Source organism: Clytia hemisphaerica, unplaced genomic scaffold, assembly GCF_902728285.1.
Source record: "Clytia hemisphaerica strain Z4C2 unplaced genomic scaffold, Clytia hemisphaerica genome assembly, whole genome shotgun sequence".
NCBI lineage: Eukaryota > Metazoa > Cnidaria > Hydrozoa > Leptothecata > Clytiidae > Clytia > Clytia hemisphaerica.
Window position 1 is genome coordinate 391,895 of NW_027103956.1, and position 19,384 is coordinate 411,278.

The 19,384-nt window shown below is 34.6% G+C and overlaps 2 protein-coding genes and 1 long non-coding RNA gene across 3 annotated transcripts; 1 reads left to right on the plus strand and 2 right to left on the minus strand.

Moving 5' to 3' along the window:
- Positions 1-5,696: 5,696 nt before the first annotated feature.
- Positions 5,697-9,743, minus strand: LOC136810148 (excitatory amino acid transporter-like). The gene is made up of 2 exons (XM_067066722.1): positions 9,597-9,743; positions 5,697-7,685 (listed from the first exon to the last, which is right to left on the minus strand). The coding sequence occupies exon 2, from the start codon at positions 7,572-7,574 to the stop codon at positions 5,904-5,906; it is 1,671 nt and encodes a 556-aa protein (XP_066922823.1). The 5' UTR covers positions 7,575-7,685; positions 9,597-9,743; the 3' UTR covers positions 5,697-5,903.
- A 262-nt stretch (positions 9,744-10,005) lies between these two features.
- On the minus strand, positions 10,006-18,096 carry LOC136810149 (rab-like protein 2A). Its single transcript, XM_067066723.1, has 8 exons — positions 17,888-18,096; positions 13,132-13,161; positions 12,681-12,760; positions 12,187-12,266; positions 11,964-12,075; positions 11,563-11,660; positions 11,194-11,277; positions 10,006-10,987 (listed from the first exon to the last, which is right to left on the minus strand). The coding sequence occupies exons 1-8, from the start codon at positions 17,953-17,955 to the stop codon at positions 10,907-10,909; spliced, it is 633 nt and encodes a 210-aa protein (XP_066922824.1). The 5' UTR covers positions 17,956-18,096; the 3' UTR covers positions 10,006-10,906.
- LOC136810168 (uncharacterized) lies at positions 16,873-17,391 on the plus strand. Its single transcript, XR_010847068.1, has 2 exons — positions 16,873-16,952; positions 17,209-17,391. It is a non-coding gene; the product is annotated as an uncharacterized lncRNA (long non-coding RNA).
- Positions 18,097-19,384: the final 1,288 nt, after the last annotated feature.

The following is a 19,384-nucleotide window of genomic DNA, read 5'->3' on the forward strand; positions in this document are numbered from 1 at the left end:
GAAGAGGCTTTACGTGTTCAACGTTTTCTTGGTAGTGTGATGATTGCCGCCCGCCGACAAACTGATCAACTGAATTATTAAAAGGCTCGCGCAGACCTAGTGTTTTCGTAGCAATTATCATACTCGCCCTCATTCTCTACTCTCACTCGTCTAACACTAGACCTGGGTATGATTTTCAACTCGTGGTGCATAAGTAAGGGATAGAGCCCATGCCGTCAGCATAAGCGGATCATTCTTCCTTCCTGAAAAAGGCTAACACGAGAGTTCTGAGAATTTTCTGGGCAGTGTGAAAAGGGTTACCATAAATCGCCATAAATATGACAGCACGTCGCGAGAAATACGTTTTGAAAACTTGGCCACTATGTTCACTGCTGTGAGAGGGTAACAATTTGATAGCACAGGTATAATTGAGGTAATATACTAATGGAGTTGTGCATCAATTAAAAAAGAAATGTCTACACAGATTTCTAATACTAAGCACTTCAGTCACGTTATAATAATTTTTCCCGGCTAAATAAATAGCTGTAGTCTACTAATAATTTAATGCAAAACATATCTCCTTGAAATACTTCACTTTTTGATTTTGATGGCTGAGTGGGTAGGACGTCAATGCTGAGAAAAGAGAGCTGAACATAAGTTTGCCAGCACAGCCAGGCAAAGCATCATTCTCTTAACTTAAAAATTTTCAGAATTTTACTCTAGGCCACCGGTGATCTTTAGACTCAAGTAGATTGAAGATGCGAAGTTCACTTTCGTTCGTGTCGTGCGTGGATTTAGTTGCTGTGCAACTTTGCCAGAGCTAATTTGTTTGCTTTTTCTTTTTAAAGCTTTTGTATCTCATACTTCATTCTAGCTCCGGTATATTATTGGTGGATTTGGCGTTGTCATGAAGAAGAAAAATGGGAAAAAGGGTAATAAATAGCTAAAGTTGACGTATTTTACTAAAAATAAATACGTCTGAAATCTGTCTGTTCCCTGCTAATTGAATGTATGTTTCAAGGTCAGAATAAAGCAAGCGTAGCAACGGAAATTATTTTCATTTCACAAATGCTTTAACAATAAACATGTAATAGGTTGCCAATCATTTCATATTGAAACACTTGTATTAGTAATCTTTATTTAGTATTTAATATTCATTTTATAATGATTGTTGATGAGAAACAATAGAGTGAATAACGGAGATGGTAACGGCTTGTAAACCATGACATATCCAAAACAAAACTTTTGCCACTACAACGAATATAATACGACAAAGCTTTTTACTGATTTTGGTTTATCCAAACTGGCGCTCTGACACGAACACACGCAGCGTAACAGGAGGATATGATATAAATCTAGAGATCTTGACTATGGAGAGCCGTTTGTAGAAATATTCATTCGATTATTTTTTCGATTAAATTCAATATTTTCATTTGGTAAATTCAATTATCATTCGGTAAATTCAATTCTCATTTGGTAAATTCAATTCTCATTCCGTAAATTCAATATTATCATTCGGTAAATGCAATTTGCATTCGGTAAATTCAATATTATCATTCGGTAAATTTAATTATCATTCGGTAAATTCAATTATCATTCGGTAAATTCAATTATCATTCGGTAAATTCAATTATCATTCGGTAAATTTTATTATTATTCAAAATAAATTCTATTTTCATTCGGTAAATTCTTTATTATTATTATCAATCAAATTCTATTTTTATTCGGTAAAATCTATTTTCATTCGGTACATTCTATTCTCATTCTGTAAATTCAATTGATGGAGATTCATCGATCATCATGTCTCAGTGCGGAGCGTGTCTCGCCGTCTCTACCTCATAGCCATCTCCTTTTTGGAGAAAGAACGACATTTTAATCCGTCTGATTCGTGCGTATCCAACACAAAGTCATGGCTTATAAAACCAGAAAAGTTTGTTCAACACTGACAAAATAACACAAACATCACCGCACCGTATGGGATTCAAACTCTCAAAACAGATCACTGCCTGTACTTCAAACCATCGCCTTAACCACTCAGCAACCCTTACTTACTACATCCATAAATTTGATTACATAAATATTCCTTATTTTTATTTGGGGTGATTAAGACACTTTCCAATCTTCTTAAAGTCTCAAGAGAGGAGAATCTTGTTCTTGCGATGGACACAGCATACACGCGCGGGCGATTAAATACGATCGCGTGGGATGCGGGTCAAAAAATTCTTGAGAGCAATCCGGGTATTCATCAAAAAGTGCACAGGTTTGGCGCTGCCATTTTGTTTTCCCTTTTACCCTACCCACCCGTTGCATCATGGGGGATATTACTCCGTGTTAAAAAAGTCACGAAAACGTTGGTTTTATCTGTCGTGATTCTAACCCACATGAAAAATGACATATTGCCTGTAAAAGTAATGGTTGAATAAATTAATAAAATAAAATATTGAATTTCTTGCAGAATGAGATTAAACTTCTACCAAACCAAATGAAAGAAATCAAATGAAAACTTTGAAATGAATGTAAAATGAATTTACCAAATGAGAATTGAATTTACCAAATGATGATTGAATTTACCGAATGATAATTGAATTTACCGAATGATAATTGAATTTACCGAATGCAAATTGCATTTACCGAATGATAATTGAATTTACCGAATGATAATGTTAAATTTTATCAAAAAAATAATCGAGTGAATATTTCTACAAACGGCTCTCCATACTTGACAACATAATTATTATCAAACTCGAATCTCGTGTCTTATTTCGCTTCTTTTTTAGCACGAAAGTATCACGCGTATTTACTATCAGTAAAATCAAAGAGTTGTGCAAGTGGTTGCATATTTGTAGATTCTAAGTTTTCAGCTTCCATGGTAATATACTGTGACTGTTTTTAAACAATGACGTATCCACGATAATTACATAACATGAGCTAACTCTTGATTAGCTGACATAAAAGAACTAGGAAGTACTATCTGAATCTCTATAGATTTACTTATCGCCTGATAACGATTTCCGTGTAGTAAGCAAGTAATAGATTACTCCTAGTATAGTCCATCATCTACTAACATTTGGACTAGTCATAGCTGGTACTAAATTCCACCTGCATTATGCTATGGTGATGTTTAAGTTGCATATCAGGCTTGTTTATACCTGTAAGAAAGTTTATACTGCACTTGCCTAAAACAATCAAAAAGTTATCCTTAAAAACGGTTAGTTCGAAACGCAGGACACAGGACGCAGGAGACAGGACACAGGACGCAGGTCATACAAACTACAGACCGGAAAATTGTAACACACTCGTAACATATAATTCATAACATTTTCTAAAAACATTATACGCAATGAAACATTATATATTATACAAAATACGCTATTTAGAAGGATTTTAAATGACAAACCATCAATCCCAAACATTGACAAAATGACATTTAAATTATGTAAATGACGACGCTATCACAAAATACAAGGTGTGTACATCAGTTTACAACAAAATGTTTTTTCATGGTCAATAGGATGCTGACGGTGCAAGTAGATATAGATTTATATATTTTGAAAACATTAAATGCTCCAAGAGAGCTGTTTTAGAGATATGAAAATAGTGACGTAATTTTCATCAAAAATACAAGATAGGGAATAAAAATATTGATATATTAATAAAATACAAACCTTTGACGCTATTTTAGTCAGTTTTTGTTATCATACCCAAGGTGATGCAGGAGATATAATGAGATATGATATAGCGATTGTGAAATAGCTATTTTCCTGTCAGGGGGCTGTTTAAAGATGACATAAATATTTTTAACACATGTATTTTGTATATAACATATGTAACATGCCAATGACATTGAAAAGATAACTTCTATTATACATGCGTGATTTATGTGTAATATATAATACAAGTATTACAGGTCCGTGTTATACACGGCACAAAATGCAAAAGCACATGGCAAGCATGTGGATAGATTTTTACCTTTAAAAAGGTTCTAGAGACCAATATAATAGCTTCAGAATGATATTTCTAACGATTACAAGTGTTTTTCAAATATTTTCTTTGTCTTTTACAGCAATTAAAGCAGACCTGTCAGCACTGACCAGCGTCCTGTGTCCTGTCTCCTGGGTCCTGTCTCCTGCGTTTCGAACCAACCGCCTTAAAAACATGTATTGTTGCGGTACATCAATTTTCAAAAAGACAAAACCAAGCTTTGTATTGCAGACCAGCTTGGTTCGTCTCTCAAATTATTCAGAAATTTTAATTTTCCGCCGAAATATTTTCTTTAGATTGTTTAGGAAACTTTTAGGTACCTACCTAAAATTACGGTAAGTCATTGATTTATTCATTTTTTAAATCTTTATTTTGAAAGACACGGTAACAATGTTGCATATATTTTTTAATCGTCTCGGTGATTTGGTTTGCATTCAAAGCCCACGCCATCAACATACATTACGACTTTATGTATTCGAGATAAATCGAGGGTGACAGTATACAGCAAAGTTGACATGTCTCCAAAATCACCGTCCACTTTCCTCGACGACGGTAAAAGCACCAAAATACCGTCGTCTGTTTAGGTGAGAAAAGGTGATATAGAGCTCGGTATTAACACGTACGGACGTTAGTCACACTAGCGTCCCGCCGAAATGCGTATCAAAGATTAATGCTGCGACGAAAGCGCTATTTCGTTTACTTGACTTGCAGGCAGAAAAATGCGCCACAAAACTTCAAAAGGGATTCATGAACAAATAAACCGGCGCTTTTTAATGAAATTAACATTTTCAAAAACTATGAGAAATTATCTTCATTTTGAGCCATAGATGAAAAAAATTGAGCCCAGCCAACCTTGAAACCAAGTTTGAAGAGGAACTTCCCAAGTAAAAGGTCTACAGGGGAGACGAAACTCCGTGCACCGCTGGATAAAAATTTGGTTGGTTGATTCTGGCTGCTGCACGTTAGCAATCGGTCATTTTGTCCCATGGGGGGGGGGGGCACTCAAGGGGGGGGGCACTCAAGAAAAATGACATACAGACGTGCGTTTTCAAGGTTTAGCTAGTGCACCGTAAGAGTATGTTTTTACATGTACCTGCACTGTGTAAGGGTAGCAAATTACCTTGTTCCTATGAACATTTTCATGAATTCTTCCTTCGTAAGCAAGGAAATTAAACTAAATTATTCAATATCGTGCTGCTCGTGCTCTTGAACATGTGTATATTTCCCATCTGTATGTCTCAAAAATTACCTTTTTGAAAGGGAGATGTTCCATTGAAAAAGTCTGCACTGTAAGGGTGTCAAATTTCCTAGCTTATTTCTACACTGTAATCGTTTGAAAGTTTGATTTTGAAAGTCAATTTTTGAGCCGAATGTATGGTCGCTTTCAGAACAATCCCCCCGGATGTCCACTATCGAAACAATGAAAACTAAGTGCTTTTACAATCTGTTTGGAAGTGGTGCATACACAGTCCACAACTTTTCAGCTATTTAGGTGGTCGAAATCAGAATTAAATGAGTAATATTGAGGCCAATTTCTAACAATTAACACACTTCCTTCTTGCGGTTTAAATGATGTTGACTTGATTTACTTGAGAACAAATAAGCTTTGTTTCCGTTCATCGATATTTGTAAAAATATAATTTGGATTATTAGTGTATTTACAAAAAAATATTACAAAATTAAAGTTGAAATGGAAAATTACCTAAATATCGCAAATGTGAAATGCAAGATGGCACTTTCATTGAATTTATAAAAATGTCACGATAAAAAGGACAGAGTGAGGTTTAGATTATGAAGAAAGATCCCTCCCATGCTATCAACAACACAAACTCTCACGATAATAAATTGTTTTAAACTTTCTACAAGATTGAATTATGCTTATAACATTATAAATTTGGTATTTACAAATTGGCATACAGTTCCAAAACCATTAAGCAAGTTATTCAGAAGCTTGTAGTGCTTGCATTTCTATGTTCTTTGGTTTGAATATCATAACTTGTTTTTGATCCATTGCGAATAACATCTTCTACAATATTGATTTCATTTTCATAACTGTTCTCTAAAGGTTTCTCGAGATCGCCTTCTGAGAGATGAGCCACAATGCCAGCACCGATGCAATCACCAAGTACATTCACTGTAGTGCGAATACGATCCAAAAACCAATCCACTGAAATGATAAGAGTGACAGCTTCTTCTGGTAAACCCACGGTTTGCAAAACCATCAACATTGTCACTAAACCAGCCTGGGGAATTCCTGCTGCACCGATCGAGGCTAGTGTAGCGGTTAGACTGATAGCGATGTATTGTCCAATATTCAAGCTCATACCAGTCGATTGAGCGATGAAGATTGCAGCGACTGCTTCATAAAGAGCCGTACCATCCATATTGATAGTAGCTCCGATGGGTAAAACAAAGCGAGTCACTCGTTTATCAAGACCGTTGTTATCTTCAAGACATTTGAAAGTCACCGGTAATGTGGCGGAACTGGAACTGGTTCCGAACGCGGTTAAGAGGGCTTGAGCGGTCCCTTTGATGAAGGAGAACGGGTTACGTCGCGTCAATACGAAATAAGTTAACGGAAGAACGATGAACGAATGTACGACCAAACCTGAAATAACCGTCGCCATGTAATATGCCAGTCCTTGAAAGGTGCCAGAGATGTCATCCATAGAGGCAAACTTGTTGGTAACCAGACTCCAAATACCGATAGGTGAATACCACATGACATACTGAACCAATTTCATGATCAATTCATTAAATATCTTGATCCATTGAATGAAGGAATGAGCTTGCGTTCCCATTTTACCGAGAAGGAGGCCAATGGCGATGGAAAAGACAACGACACCAAGGACGTTGGTTCCTGATCGATAAGTTGTTTTACCAGAGATGAGTACCGTTTTCTTGGTAATGGAGACATTGTGAGTGGAGTTGTAGGCTTCGATGGTCCCTGACATTTCCGTACCGTTAATAATAGGAAAGTAAACTCGGTCAGTTCTAATGGTGATCTCCTCAGCTCTAGTAGCTGCTTGTTCGATACAAGCTTGAACGATGTTCTCAGGGAACATATTACGTAAAAGATCAAGGATTGTATCCATGGTTCGTGTTTTAGGTTGGTCTGCATCTTTATTGAACTCTTTATCACCACCATAACTACCAGGTTTGATAGAGACAACCAGGATGATCCCAAGCAACACGGCAACTCCCGTTGTGAACATGTAATACAAAACAGCTCTTCGACCTAAACGTCCTGAAGACCTTTGATCAAGATCAGCTAATCCGACAATCAAGCTGGTCATGATAAGCGGTAGAATCAACATTTTAAGCATGCGCATAAGGATCTCACCAGGAAAACCAACTAGAAGTAAAACATTTCCTTTCGCTGGTTCTTCAAGTTCCTGAACTGGTTTGTTGATCAAGAGACCAACCAATAACCCCAATAAAACAGCAAGTACGATGAAGATTAATAATTTCTCCCTTTTCCATAATGATTTGATCCAAGACATTCTGCTGATTTGTCGAACGTATCCTGGTTGGAATAATGTACCATAGGATTGCCCCAACAACTTACTGTTGACTGCAGACTTCTCTTCTGATTTGAAACGCCTTTCAGACATGATCTTTTTATATCAACCGGTAATCAAGGAATTCGAGAATTTAAACAGCATACACGATTTTTCCAAAACAATTGATTGGACTATTGTTCACGTGCAAACGATGAATTAAATCTATAATAATACAAAAGAAAGTTTTTTTTGAACTTTCAGTTCACATTTTGATGATAAAAATGCTGACTTTCTAAGAAAACAAAGGACGTGTTTCAACAAGCCAGGGGATTTTTTGTTGTTTTTTTTTCTCTTGATAAATTACGCAAATATACGTCGAAGATGAAATGAATAAGCTCGTTAAAATAACATTATTGGTTTATACCGGGTGGGCTAAAAAAAACAAGTCCAAATTTCAAATTAGGATGTTTGACGCGCTATTCGTTTTTTTAGCTGGCATCTTTGGATAGAAAAAAATAAAGGTATTATATTAATTCTGTGAAAGTTTGAGAAAGTTTCACGCATTCAAAAGAGAGTTAGAAGATATTTCAGGGACCTATTTATTTTTAAATTGTTTGAAAATTGACGTCAAGTGAAAATATTATCAGAACAGGGGAGAAACTAAACAATACCATGAAATTTTTTTTGCTAGCTCGAGCGGTCTTGTTGAACGCGAGAGAATTGCAATGGAAGGTCTTCTTTTCAATAGATGTCGTTCCATTGCGCTCGAAAAAGTAAACCGGCGTTTTTCTTTCTGAAACTTTGACCTACAGTCAAAAGCAGTTTTACTTGCGTAAAGATGGTTTTTTCCAACGAAGATAAAGCTGTCATAAAGAATGATTATATCGAAAAAGGCTGGTCAGAGTACAGGATTTGTAAAGAGCATCCCATGAAGAAGTGGTATAAAGGTTCTGTGCAAAATCTCATTAATCGATTCAAAAAAAGCGGGACCATGGACAGAAAACCCGGCTCCGGCCGCCCAATAACTGTAACAACCGCAGAAAACGAAGAAATTGTTGAGCAACGGATTTGCTCGCAGGAAGAATCATCTGGAACACACAAATCACCGTGAGAGATTGAAAAGATAACGGGAATAAAGAGATCGTCAGTGCGAAGAATGGTGAAACGAAATGGATGGAAGCAGTATAAAAGAATCAAGACCCCCAGAGTTACCGAAGAACAAAGAAACGATGAACGGAAAGATCTGGTGCCTTGGCTGAACGGTTTTCCCACAAAAGAAGCGTAGAGAAGTGTGTGTTCCAAGACGAAAAAGACTTTACTCTTGATGTACCCATTAATTCACAAAATAGCAGAGTAAATAGCCAAGTAAAAAAGGCTGATGTCCCTGATAAACGTTTGTATCATGAAAAAAACTTGTTGCAGGAGAAGTTCAAGAGATCCGTAGAGCATTCAAACAATTTGTCCCCCGGTTGCAAGCTGTTCATGATAAAGAAGGACATTGTATAAAAATGTTTGTTTGGTTGAACTGTTTATTGTAAAACAACCTGTATTGTGCTTCTTCTACGATATCTATTTAACTTTTGTAATATACGGTATATCTTGGTTACATTAGATGAATAGGTTATGCTGTTACTTCTAAAATTTATTTTGACGTCAATTTTTAGGTATTTTGAACAAGTCGAATAATACCACTAATCGTAAAATCTTAATATCTCCCTTTCACTTTTAGACTCGATGCTAAAACTTCGCAAAAAATCGGGAAAATACTTATAGAATAAAAGTGCAAAATCGTGATTGCACATCTTTTTTCGATCTATCGTCAATTAAGAATGAAATATGGACTTGTTTTTTTTTGCCCACCCGGTACAACCTGGAACCTAGACCTCTGTCAAGTGGTGGTGTCAAAAAAGGCTGAGTAGAATGGAAACTAAAAAGTAAATAGAAATTAGTCACTCAGGTGCAAAAAAATGCTGGCCTATTTTCAAGACATTCCTTAGTAACTGAAGATTGTATTAAATTCCTATAAAATAACAAAGCATTTTAGAAATATTTCGATAACTGCAAATGAAATCCATATGAGACTTCTCATAGGTATACAAACGAATGAAAAAAGTTTCTTAAGTTTTTACAAACCAAGATTTCGCTTTGTCAGTGATTCTGTCAAAGTGTCAAGTTACATAGTGAGACATAATGACTTGAAGTGCTATCATCTCTTACAGATCGCTGATTCCGACGGAAGCTTTGTATTAATAGCTCTTAAAATCTAAACAAAAGCAAAAGTAAATATGAAGTTCCTGCGAATTATCTCCCTTTTTGATTCATTTTTAAGCTCTGTGATTAGATTAGACCCTCCATAAAGTCAAGTCTTTTTTCAGTCCAGAAAAAAGGTACCAAGTAATCTAAACTTCAAATGACGAAAAACTCAAAAAATCATAAAGTCTAAAAAACAATCTCGATGGTACTGCCTTATACAAGTTTTAAAAGTCGACTATTGAGAAAACTCAAATACTCAATTTCTATAGGCAGAAAAATGGAGGTCAAATTTTACAAGGTAAATAAAAAGTTATAATTTATATATTTCTAAACTTAAAATAATGTTTTACAATGACATTCCTTATTTTATATTTTCCTTTTAAAAATGATGATGAACGCGTTAAAAAAATTCAATCTGCAAAATCTACAATAACACACATCATAGCTGCAATATATTAACATATAATTTGCCTACCAGCAAGTATATCATCTAACCACAGATTCTTGATAAATTTCTGTCATATCGTGTGGTAACCAATAAAAGTATCAACAAAAGACAATGATAAGAGGGAAGCAAAGACACAAAAGGAAGGTCAAAATCTTTTTCTAGTATTTGTTGAAAAAAGTTTGGACAAGAAATGAAAGAAGATTGATTGTAAAGATATTAATGATAATGCATTGTCGAATAAAAAGCAAACCTATCGTGTCAGGCTTCATTGGCTACGAAAATGCTAATTTGAACCCCATTTTGAGCCAAATAGTCAGTAAGGTGAGTACAGCAAGGATACATTGAGATCAAATTTAAAGTCTGAAAATCATGGATAAAGAAGAATATCCTAGCCTCAACTAAATTTACTTGCCTTAGTTTGTATTGTTAAAACAGAAGCAATCATCGAATAAAAAACATATCTAAAATATTATTAGGTAAAAAAAATTCAATTTCATTTTAATTTTTTCCTCAATTTAACAAAAGGAAAGAATGACTAAAATTATTTTAAAAAACATTGAAATGAAAATGACTAAAGATCACCACGCAAATGAAAAAAGAACGTGTCGTACGAGTGAGTACAAAGCCATACTCTTGTCAAGGATGCATGAACAAAAGTGAACACTCCAAAACAAAAGACATCATACAGTTAAGCTTTCTTCCCTAAACTTTTTCCGCTGTATGAGAAACCAACCATCTTGAATCATGGATCATCTTTGGAGCTTGTGGGTGATATCGATGAAGGAGTTGAAGAAGCCAAACTTTTGTCTGTTTCCTCCATATGCTATTAAAGTAAAATAAAAAGCAAGGTAGAGAAAATTTCACTTAAAGGCTGTCCAAAGAAAAGGTCAGGACTTTGCCAACGCAAGATAACGAGGTTTTTGAATAAAGTAAATTGATAAATTTGGCAAACAAGAGCCTGTCTCTTGGTGATAAAAACTCAATAGATTATGTTCCAGGACACTTTAAAAAGCTCGAAACACATCATACCTCTAATTCTTTCAAAACTTCATCAACAAAGTCTGTCGAGTTGTCTTTATAATCCAAACCTAATCGTATAGCTTCTCGAAATACCTGGTGTGTAAGAGAGTGAAAAAGAAAGTTCTGTTTATCAAAGTAATACCCAGTGAAAACAAAAAGGTCAGTATCGTCATAATTGTTAAAAGAAATACTTAAGCAAAGTATTTTAGACTTTCTTAAGAAATAACTGACTCGTTCATTAGTTTGTCTTTGGAAAGAATGAAATTTGAAATTGAGTCTTGGAATTGTTAAAGTACCAGTAAGTACATAATTTTCGGTTTTAGATTAACTTATGTATTGAAAAAACATTGTAAAAGACCGTTAGGTTCAGTATTCAACCTTGACAACGTTGGTTCCATCTGAAGCGGATACAAAATAAAATGGCATATGATATTTCTTTGCAAAATTAAAACTCTTCTTTGTTACACTGTAGTCAACTGAAATGGAGAAAAAAAGAAAGCAATTAGTTGCCTTTGAGTTGTCAAACATAAATAAGCATTTTTAATCAAAGAGAGGAAATAGTGAAAGAGTCACAATGTGCAGAGGGGTCCTATCCCTCCTTTTTAAACTATCCCTCGTTTATGCAAAATGTATCCATCCCCCCCTTTTTATTCAACAATTTTATTCTTTTGTGCAACTAATGAAAGGCTATCATCTGTGTCTATTGGTAAGGACCCTTTATCTCATAGTAAGACTAGGATGCCCAGGCTTAAAAGATAAAATTGGAATCATTTACATACCATCTATCTTGTTTGCGACTAGTATACAAGGTATGTCTTCTCTGTATTCACGTAATTCTTTATACCAATTTGCTAAGTTTTTGTATGTTGGCTTCCTTGTAACATCAAATACCTAAAACATGTTAAAAAAAGAAAATTCTTGACAATTTTGGCAGATTTTGGTCCAAAAACTAGGTAAGATGTCATATTGCTATTAGCATTTTGGTCTCACTGCAAGACTTACCAAAATACAAGCATGTGCAGAATGGTAATAAGATGGGTGCATACTGCTAAATCGTTCCTGCCCTGCCGTATCCCAAAATTCTAAAATCAAGAAAGATAGAATCAGAAGCAGAACCTTGAATATAATAATCAATTTCAATATAAAATTTAATTCAATCCTGTTCAATCAGAGAATTTGCTGAAAATTTTTACGAATTAACAATTTATTGTTTGTCTCAAATTTATCTAGATTATTTTATGAGCGTTCAAACTTCTGTATACAAGAAAGTGATAAAAATGATCTAATATATTTATTACTTCGAATAAACGCTGTATGAGACTTATGGCATAAAATTTGTTAAACTCGGTTTTTCTGGGCCTCGAGATATGAAAAAGACTAAACAATGTTCCTATTCACTTTATTATTTAATAAGCGCGCTTATCTTTAACCATCCTAAAGATACACCCTTACTAAAATCGCCCAGGATGTTTATGCAAAATAATACATCAACTTACCAACATTAACATCTCTGCCTTCTATTTGCGTGAAATATTTGAACAGAGTAAGAGCGTAGGTTGATAACTGTTGTGGTTTGCTATGGAAGGAACTGGTTAAGGAATGTTCATTTGATATTGATGAATTTGTATACTCCCCGACATAAGAAATTAATTTCTTGTACTTTTGAGGAGAGGCTTTAAAGGTCCCATCTAAATTTTGAGGCCCCACAAATCTGAAACCTGACTTTCCAGGTGTTATCTTAAATAAGTTTAAGTCTAAGTGAAAATATTTGGACTTCCGATCTTAAAATCTTAAATTTGGAGTCTCACTTTAAGTTAAATTTTCACAAAAAAACACACCTTTTTTTTGACTTTGCAATTTGACATCCAACCTTATGAAAAGTTGCTATTAGAGGACCTAGTTTACCTAATTGACTAATTTTGGTATAGAAATGTGACGAAAAGATACTATCCATCCATCAGAAATCGTTCCACCAATCTGCAAAAACAAAAATATGGAATTTTAAAAACATTATCAAATTAATAGAAATCATATATCCTAAATTATTTGACAGTTAAATAAATATAATCAATGAAAGCGCTTTATTAAATAATAGAATATAATTAATTTCACAAATTGCATTGATTTGATCTTGAACCTATAATATTTAATTACAGTTCAAATAAATGAAACAGAAACGAAATGTAAAATCAAGGACAGTCCCCTTCTGACTTAAGATAATCTAATAAAGAAATATTATTGTATATAAAGTATACAAGTAAAATATACAACTCACAGGCCCAAAACTTAAAAACTGTTTCTCACAGTTTTAGTTTACTTCAAATTAAAGGTGTCGTTTAAAATTTTTGCTGCCAAGCTGTGAGAAATACTTCAATGGCTGTATAAGAATTCAAGCCTCTTAAAAATCTTACAGCAAAATAATGCAAAATATCAGACAAAAACTAATGGGTTAATCCCTAGAAAAGCTGGCAACAGACGACAGACAAACGAACGAACAAAGGTTAAATTAAACTGAGAAAAGTTTGTATCAGACGGACGGATGGAAAGACACAGGTTAACGTAAAAGCCTCTGAGGAAGGTCCAAAAAGAACAATATTTTACCAACTTTTTATTTAAGTTTTTGTAAATGTGAGCAAGTTCAATATTAATTCTTACTGTTCCTTAACTTGTTTACTTTTTCTCAGCCTAATCAGTTCCTTAAAATTTTCTTATTTTTTAAAGCATTTTTTCAGCCTTAAATTCCTTACAAAAAAAACAATGTATATTAAAATAACTTAAAAAAAGTGTCCCGACAGCATTCCTAAGTTCCTAAAAGGACACATGCAATCATTATCTATCCCCTATTAGGTTATTTTGCTATAAGATTAATGTCCTTGAAGCCATTACATTTTGTGGCTGATCTATTATGGAGTATCCTGATCAGCAAAAGGTCTATTCTATTCAAGTTGAGAAATTTTCTGGAATGTGTCAATGGATTCCTCCATTGCTAGTAAGATTCCATGTTTGGCTGTGTAAATAGGTGTGAATCAGTTTAAATTCCACGTTTATTGTAAGGTTGTGGGTGGAGCTAAAAACTTCACATCAGAATAGTCAAAATTTAATACCTGACAAGCCCCTCAAATGTTTTCTTTTTTTTCCATTTTGGCGGCTGCACTTTGGAAGTAATTTCAAAACTGATTGCATCAGCTTTTTTATTTCAGACAAATGAAATTTTATTGGTTTGATTTTAATGGTGTTCTAACAAAATTATCGTTTTGGACAAGTATTTTCATGAATGGCAGTTGAAGTGTACACATGTAGCTAAAAAAACAACGTTTTTTAAACAAAACTTATTCATTTGAAAGCCCTTACCTTGAATGAGAAAATGAGGGGTCATTATTAACCATTTCAAATTGAAGATTCAGGCAGAAGGATTCGTTCCACCTTGCAGAAGCCAAAAATTATTTTGATAGGAAACTAAAATTACGTATAATGATTGTAGACTTTTTAAGCACAGTGCCCAGAGTTCTGTTGACAATGTCTGAAAATCATCCTGATCACTGAGTTTTTGGCTTATTGCAAATGAACTGCAAACAAAATCAATAACGGCACTGTCATCAAATGAGAAGCAAATAAATAAAGAGCCTTGTAAACTTTCTAACAACTTCCATTGAAATGATCTGCCACAGCTAAGTTCTATAAATACCATTTTAAAAACTTTGGTCGAGTTGAAAGGTGAAAAAAACTTTACTGTAATCTGTCAATCATTTTCTCAAGCAAAGAATACACAAAGCAATTCTAGCACAATAGTGCCAAGGATCATGGATGGATAGTATTCAATTATCATTATCCCTTTATTTTCATTTCTGGAACTTTTGAAAAAAAGGAAAAAATACAAAAGTTATATTTTCTACTGACTCTATTCATATACTGAATTTGTATAGTAGGCCCGATTTGTACCAAATTTGGACCAGACATGTCTAATACCCTGTGGATTGATATTAGAAGGGAGGCCCAGAAAAGTTTTAAGGGTAGCCCTTATTTCTGGACCCATTTACTGTATTGAAAAACTAGGCTAACGCCCAAGGGCCCAATTTTTATGTGATTTTCAAATTCATTTTAGGCCAAAACCAATTATAGAATCTGAAAGCTCTCAAAAAACTATATATAAGACTTTGAAGCGAGTATGGCTGAACTCCCTGAAAGGGAGTTATTTGATGTAGAAGTGTCATTTTATAAGCGATTTATGACCAAAATGAGTGGGAAACCACCCAATTTTTTTCAAGAGGGATAAAACGTTCCCCACAGCATAGATTCTTAACATGATTTAAAATATCTTCAACTTATCAGCTCTGCCCCCAGTTCTATTACACAACAGTCAGCCCTCCCCCTAGCAAGCTAGCCCCCAGTATTTTTTGAAAAATACAGCTCTCAATCAAGGAAAAATGGTTTAGCCCCCCTAAGCTCAGGGGGGTGCACTCTATCAGTGCCAAAAGGAAGGGCTGTGTGAAATTCGACAATCTCTTTGGTGGAAATTTGATAAACAGCTGCGAAGGAGCGCCAGGAAGCAATCAATAGAAGAGACCACTTTTGTTTTTGTTGCAGATTTCGATATAAACTTCTCTCACAGAGGGATTACTTGTCAATGTGTTGTGTCAACTTGTCAGCATTGTACCGTCGATTGCTCTAACTTGGGACTATCTGACAAAAGATGGGATGGCAATTTGGCCACCATTTCACTGAATCTCCAAAGTCATTTGATTTGAGTTAATGAACGGCGTATTAAAACATACACAATTTCTCTTTTGCACTGAGTAGGCTTTTAAATCGAAATATGAAAAAAATCTATAGTGGAACACACGCGAATGTCTGGAACGAAGAAGAAGAACAAATTAGTGGCAAAACGATGGAGCGTTTGACGTCACTTGTGCGGCAACTTACACACTTGTTATTTGTTAATCTCAGGCGATAAGCGATTAGGCGTTCTCTAATTCTCTACAATCAGCGCCGAGTCATTTTGAATGAAAACAAAAAAGTTAAAAGGGCGCGCTACCAGTAAAAGTTATCATGACATGTTATGACAGAAAGTATGATTGATAAACTTGGTGGAGTTATCAAAACAAATTTGTTGTCAAAGAGATTTAACAGTAAGTGAAAATACAGGCCAGATATCAACAGTCCCATGTTTTGACCAATCGCCCCCCAAGTTAGAGCAGTTGACGGTATTGTTGTAAAGGGAAAGATAAAAGAGGTAAGACTAGCCAAGTTTCTTATCCTGATAAGAAGCAGTTTAAACTTAGACTGATAGGTTTGATCGTAGTTAGAATTCATTCAATAAGCGTCTTACTTTTTTCTAGGCCATTTTTGCAATATCTTTGCTAGGGCGGTCGAAAGTCACGTATTTTCCTGCGTTACAAAAGACGCGGCAACAAAAAAAGGATAAAAATAAAATTCAGAATTAAATATCTAAATGATAAAGAAAGATATCTGCATAATTTTTTGTTCCAAAATGAAAAGAATTTATTCACCTTTACAGTGCAAAAAACCAGAAGTCATTAACGTTCTTCGTTCATTTGTAATCTTCGATTTTCAGAGCTTGGGTTGTTGCTATTTGTTGTGAACAAGATTACGGCAACGCGAATTTGGAAAAACCATGGTTACTTTTGTTAAGATCACGAAGGAGCAGATCGGTCCCATAACAAATGGTTTTTTGTGTTTGAAAGATGGTAGATCAAGCTTTCTTTTGAAACCGTTCGTTCTGTGGGGTCGTGCATTGTCTTCCAGCAAATGTAAATCAAAGAATTAAATCCAAAATTTTTCGAAGAATCCGTCAAATTTTCATTTCATGTTGCAAAAGGTAACAGAAGAGAGCTTAGACCTTCCTCTTTCATGCTGTTCAATTATCTTTTGTGTATCTATATCTGCTCCATTGTAAGGAAAGTTTAATGGTATAGTGACCCCTGTCTCTATGGCTCGCACTACGGAAAAACACTCTCGCCCCAAACTTCCTGCACAGATTTTTTTGTAAAACACTTTCGATTTCAGTGCCGTGGACATGTTACAAGATGGTAGGAGGTTTTTGAACAGGAATCTTCAAAAATATGGAACTTCAAAATGGAATATCTGAAAAACTACTAAAGGTTGAAAGATAAGTGACCCCTCATTTTTTTTCTGAGGATAAGGGCTTTTCATTAAACTTGGTTTGACATTTTGAAAATGATTTTGAAATTTCGACTGACCTCCCTATCTTTGCTATTATACCTGAGAAAAATAGCTGAATGATTCCAGAAAAGCACATAACACTCGTCAAACAACTCAAACATACATTGAACTACGTCAAACTGTACTTTTAATCAAACTAATTGAACTAATCAATATATAATCTCAAACACTCATCGAACAACTCAAACATATATCGAACAACGTCGAACAACTCAAACATACATCGAACAACGTCGAACTGTATTTTTAATCGAACTAATCAATATATCTCTGCGTTAAAGTTTGATCTGGTTTGGTAATAATCAAACACCTATCTTTTGATTAAGTTCGATGTTTTGATTAAGAAAATTGGTTCAATAGGGTTCAGCAGTCGAACATCCCCTTGATTATATATGAAAAATAGATTGTCGTCCATACCGGCGGCATGAAACTTAAAGTTCTGAAACAATAATAAAACTTAAAGTCTCTTTCTTTTAATTTTATATGAAAAATATATACTTACTTTGATTTACCAACGGCACTGTCTCCAAGACAGATGACTTTGACTTTTTCTCCGCTTTTTTCCTCCATGAGTAACTATGCAATATTATTAGAAATGAGGCAACACATTGGTTGTGAATTTTATAATTTTGCAGACAATTTTTCTTTCGCCATTTTGTTGTACTGCTTTGCGTTTCCGAATCAGATTTGTTCCTCGAAAAATTTTGCACATTGCCAAATTGTATATTTGCACAGAGATAGCGAGTAAACTATTTGTAAGTTTATAATGAAAGGTTTGGTAGCCAACTCTGTCACTGTGGAAACCGAAATAGAAGCTTTTCCCCTATCCGGCTGTTTTATGCAGTGATTCTCGGATTCTCACTCAGCTCTAAGCCTCACCTGTGCTCATCTTAAGTTTAAAGCTTACAATTTTGTTTAATCAGATCTAAACAATTTTAAAACTACCATGTGAATTTTTAGCTGAAAAAACATGCAATAAATGGGAATAAAATAATCTTTTACTAAAATTACCCGGGGCATAAAATAACCGGAATATTATTTGTTATTGTCACGTGATAAAATTTCTAAGAATCTTGAAAGGCGGCAAACGCCAATAATCACACCCACCGCCCCGTACAAGTTCCACGTTAATTCAAGATGGACGCCGCTTTCTTTGACATAACAAACATTTACAACAATTATATTGATATGTTTTGGTTCGGTACTACGGTAAATTTTAGTGATAGTGTATATTTTGAGATTTAATTATAATCCTGAAAATATTTATACTTTTAAAAGTCATTTCAGTGATAGTTCATATGTCAAATTCCAGATGCAAGGAGGGTGAGAGCGAGAGCAGAGGGAAATAAAAGAAAGTGAACATTCTATCTGGTGGTTTGGATTTTTGCATTTGCAACTTTTATTTCATGTAGCGTAACATTTATCATCATGTTGATTTCTCAAAGATTGTGAAAAGGTTGAAATAAAAACCTTTCTTTTGCTTGTGCTCAAAATGAGTAGATATTTGTCTCTGTTTGTGGTGAAATGTTATGGTGTTTTTTGTTACAATAAAACATTAAAATTAACACACAAGCAATTTTCACCAACTCTATGTGGATTTTCACAGTATTTTCCTGTGCCCCTAGCCTCACAGGCATGCAGTTTTAGTCACACTACTAGAAAATCAAGCTTTTATTAAAAGGCCAGGCTCAATCATCATCAGTGTGGGTAGAATCTTTCAGATCCTTGGTTAGAAAAAGCTATACCTGTAACTTTTTTCTTGCCAGATTCAACAAGCCATCAACCAACAAAATTAACACTGACATAAAAAAATTCACACACAACCTTTCCACAGTAGACACGGTTAGTGTAAAACGCAGGTCACATGTCACAGGTCACGGGTCACAGGTCACAGGTCAGTGTTGACAGGTCAGCTTCAAGTACTGTAAAACACAAAGAAAATGTTTGAAAAACAGTTGCTAATGTCAAAAATATAATTCCAAAGGTATTTTATTGATCT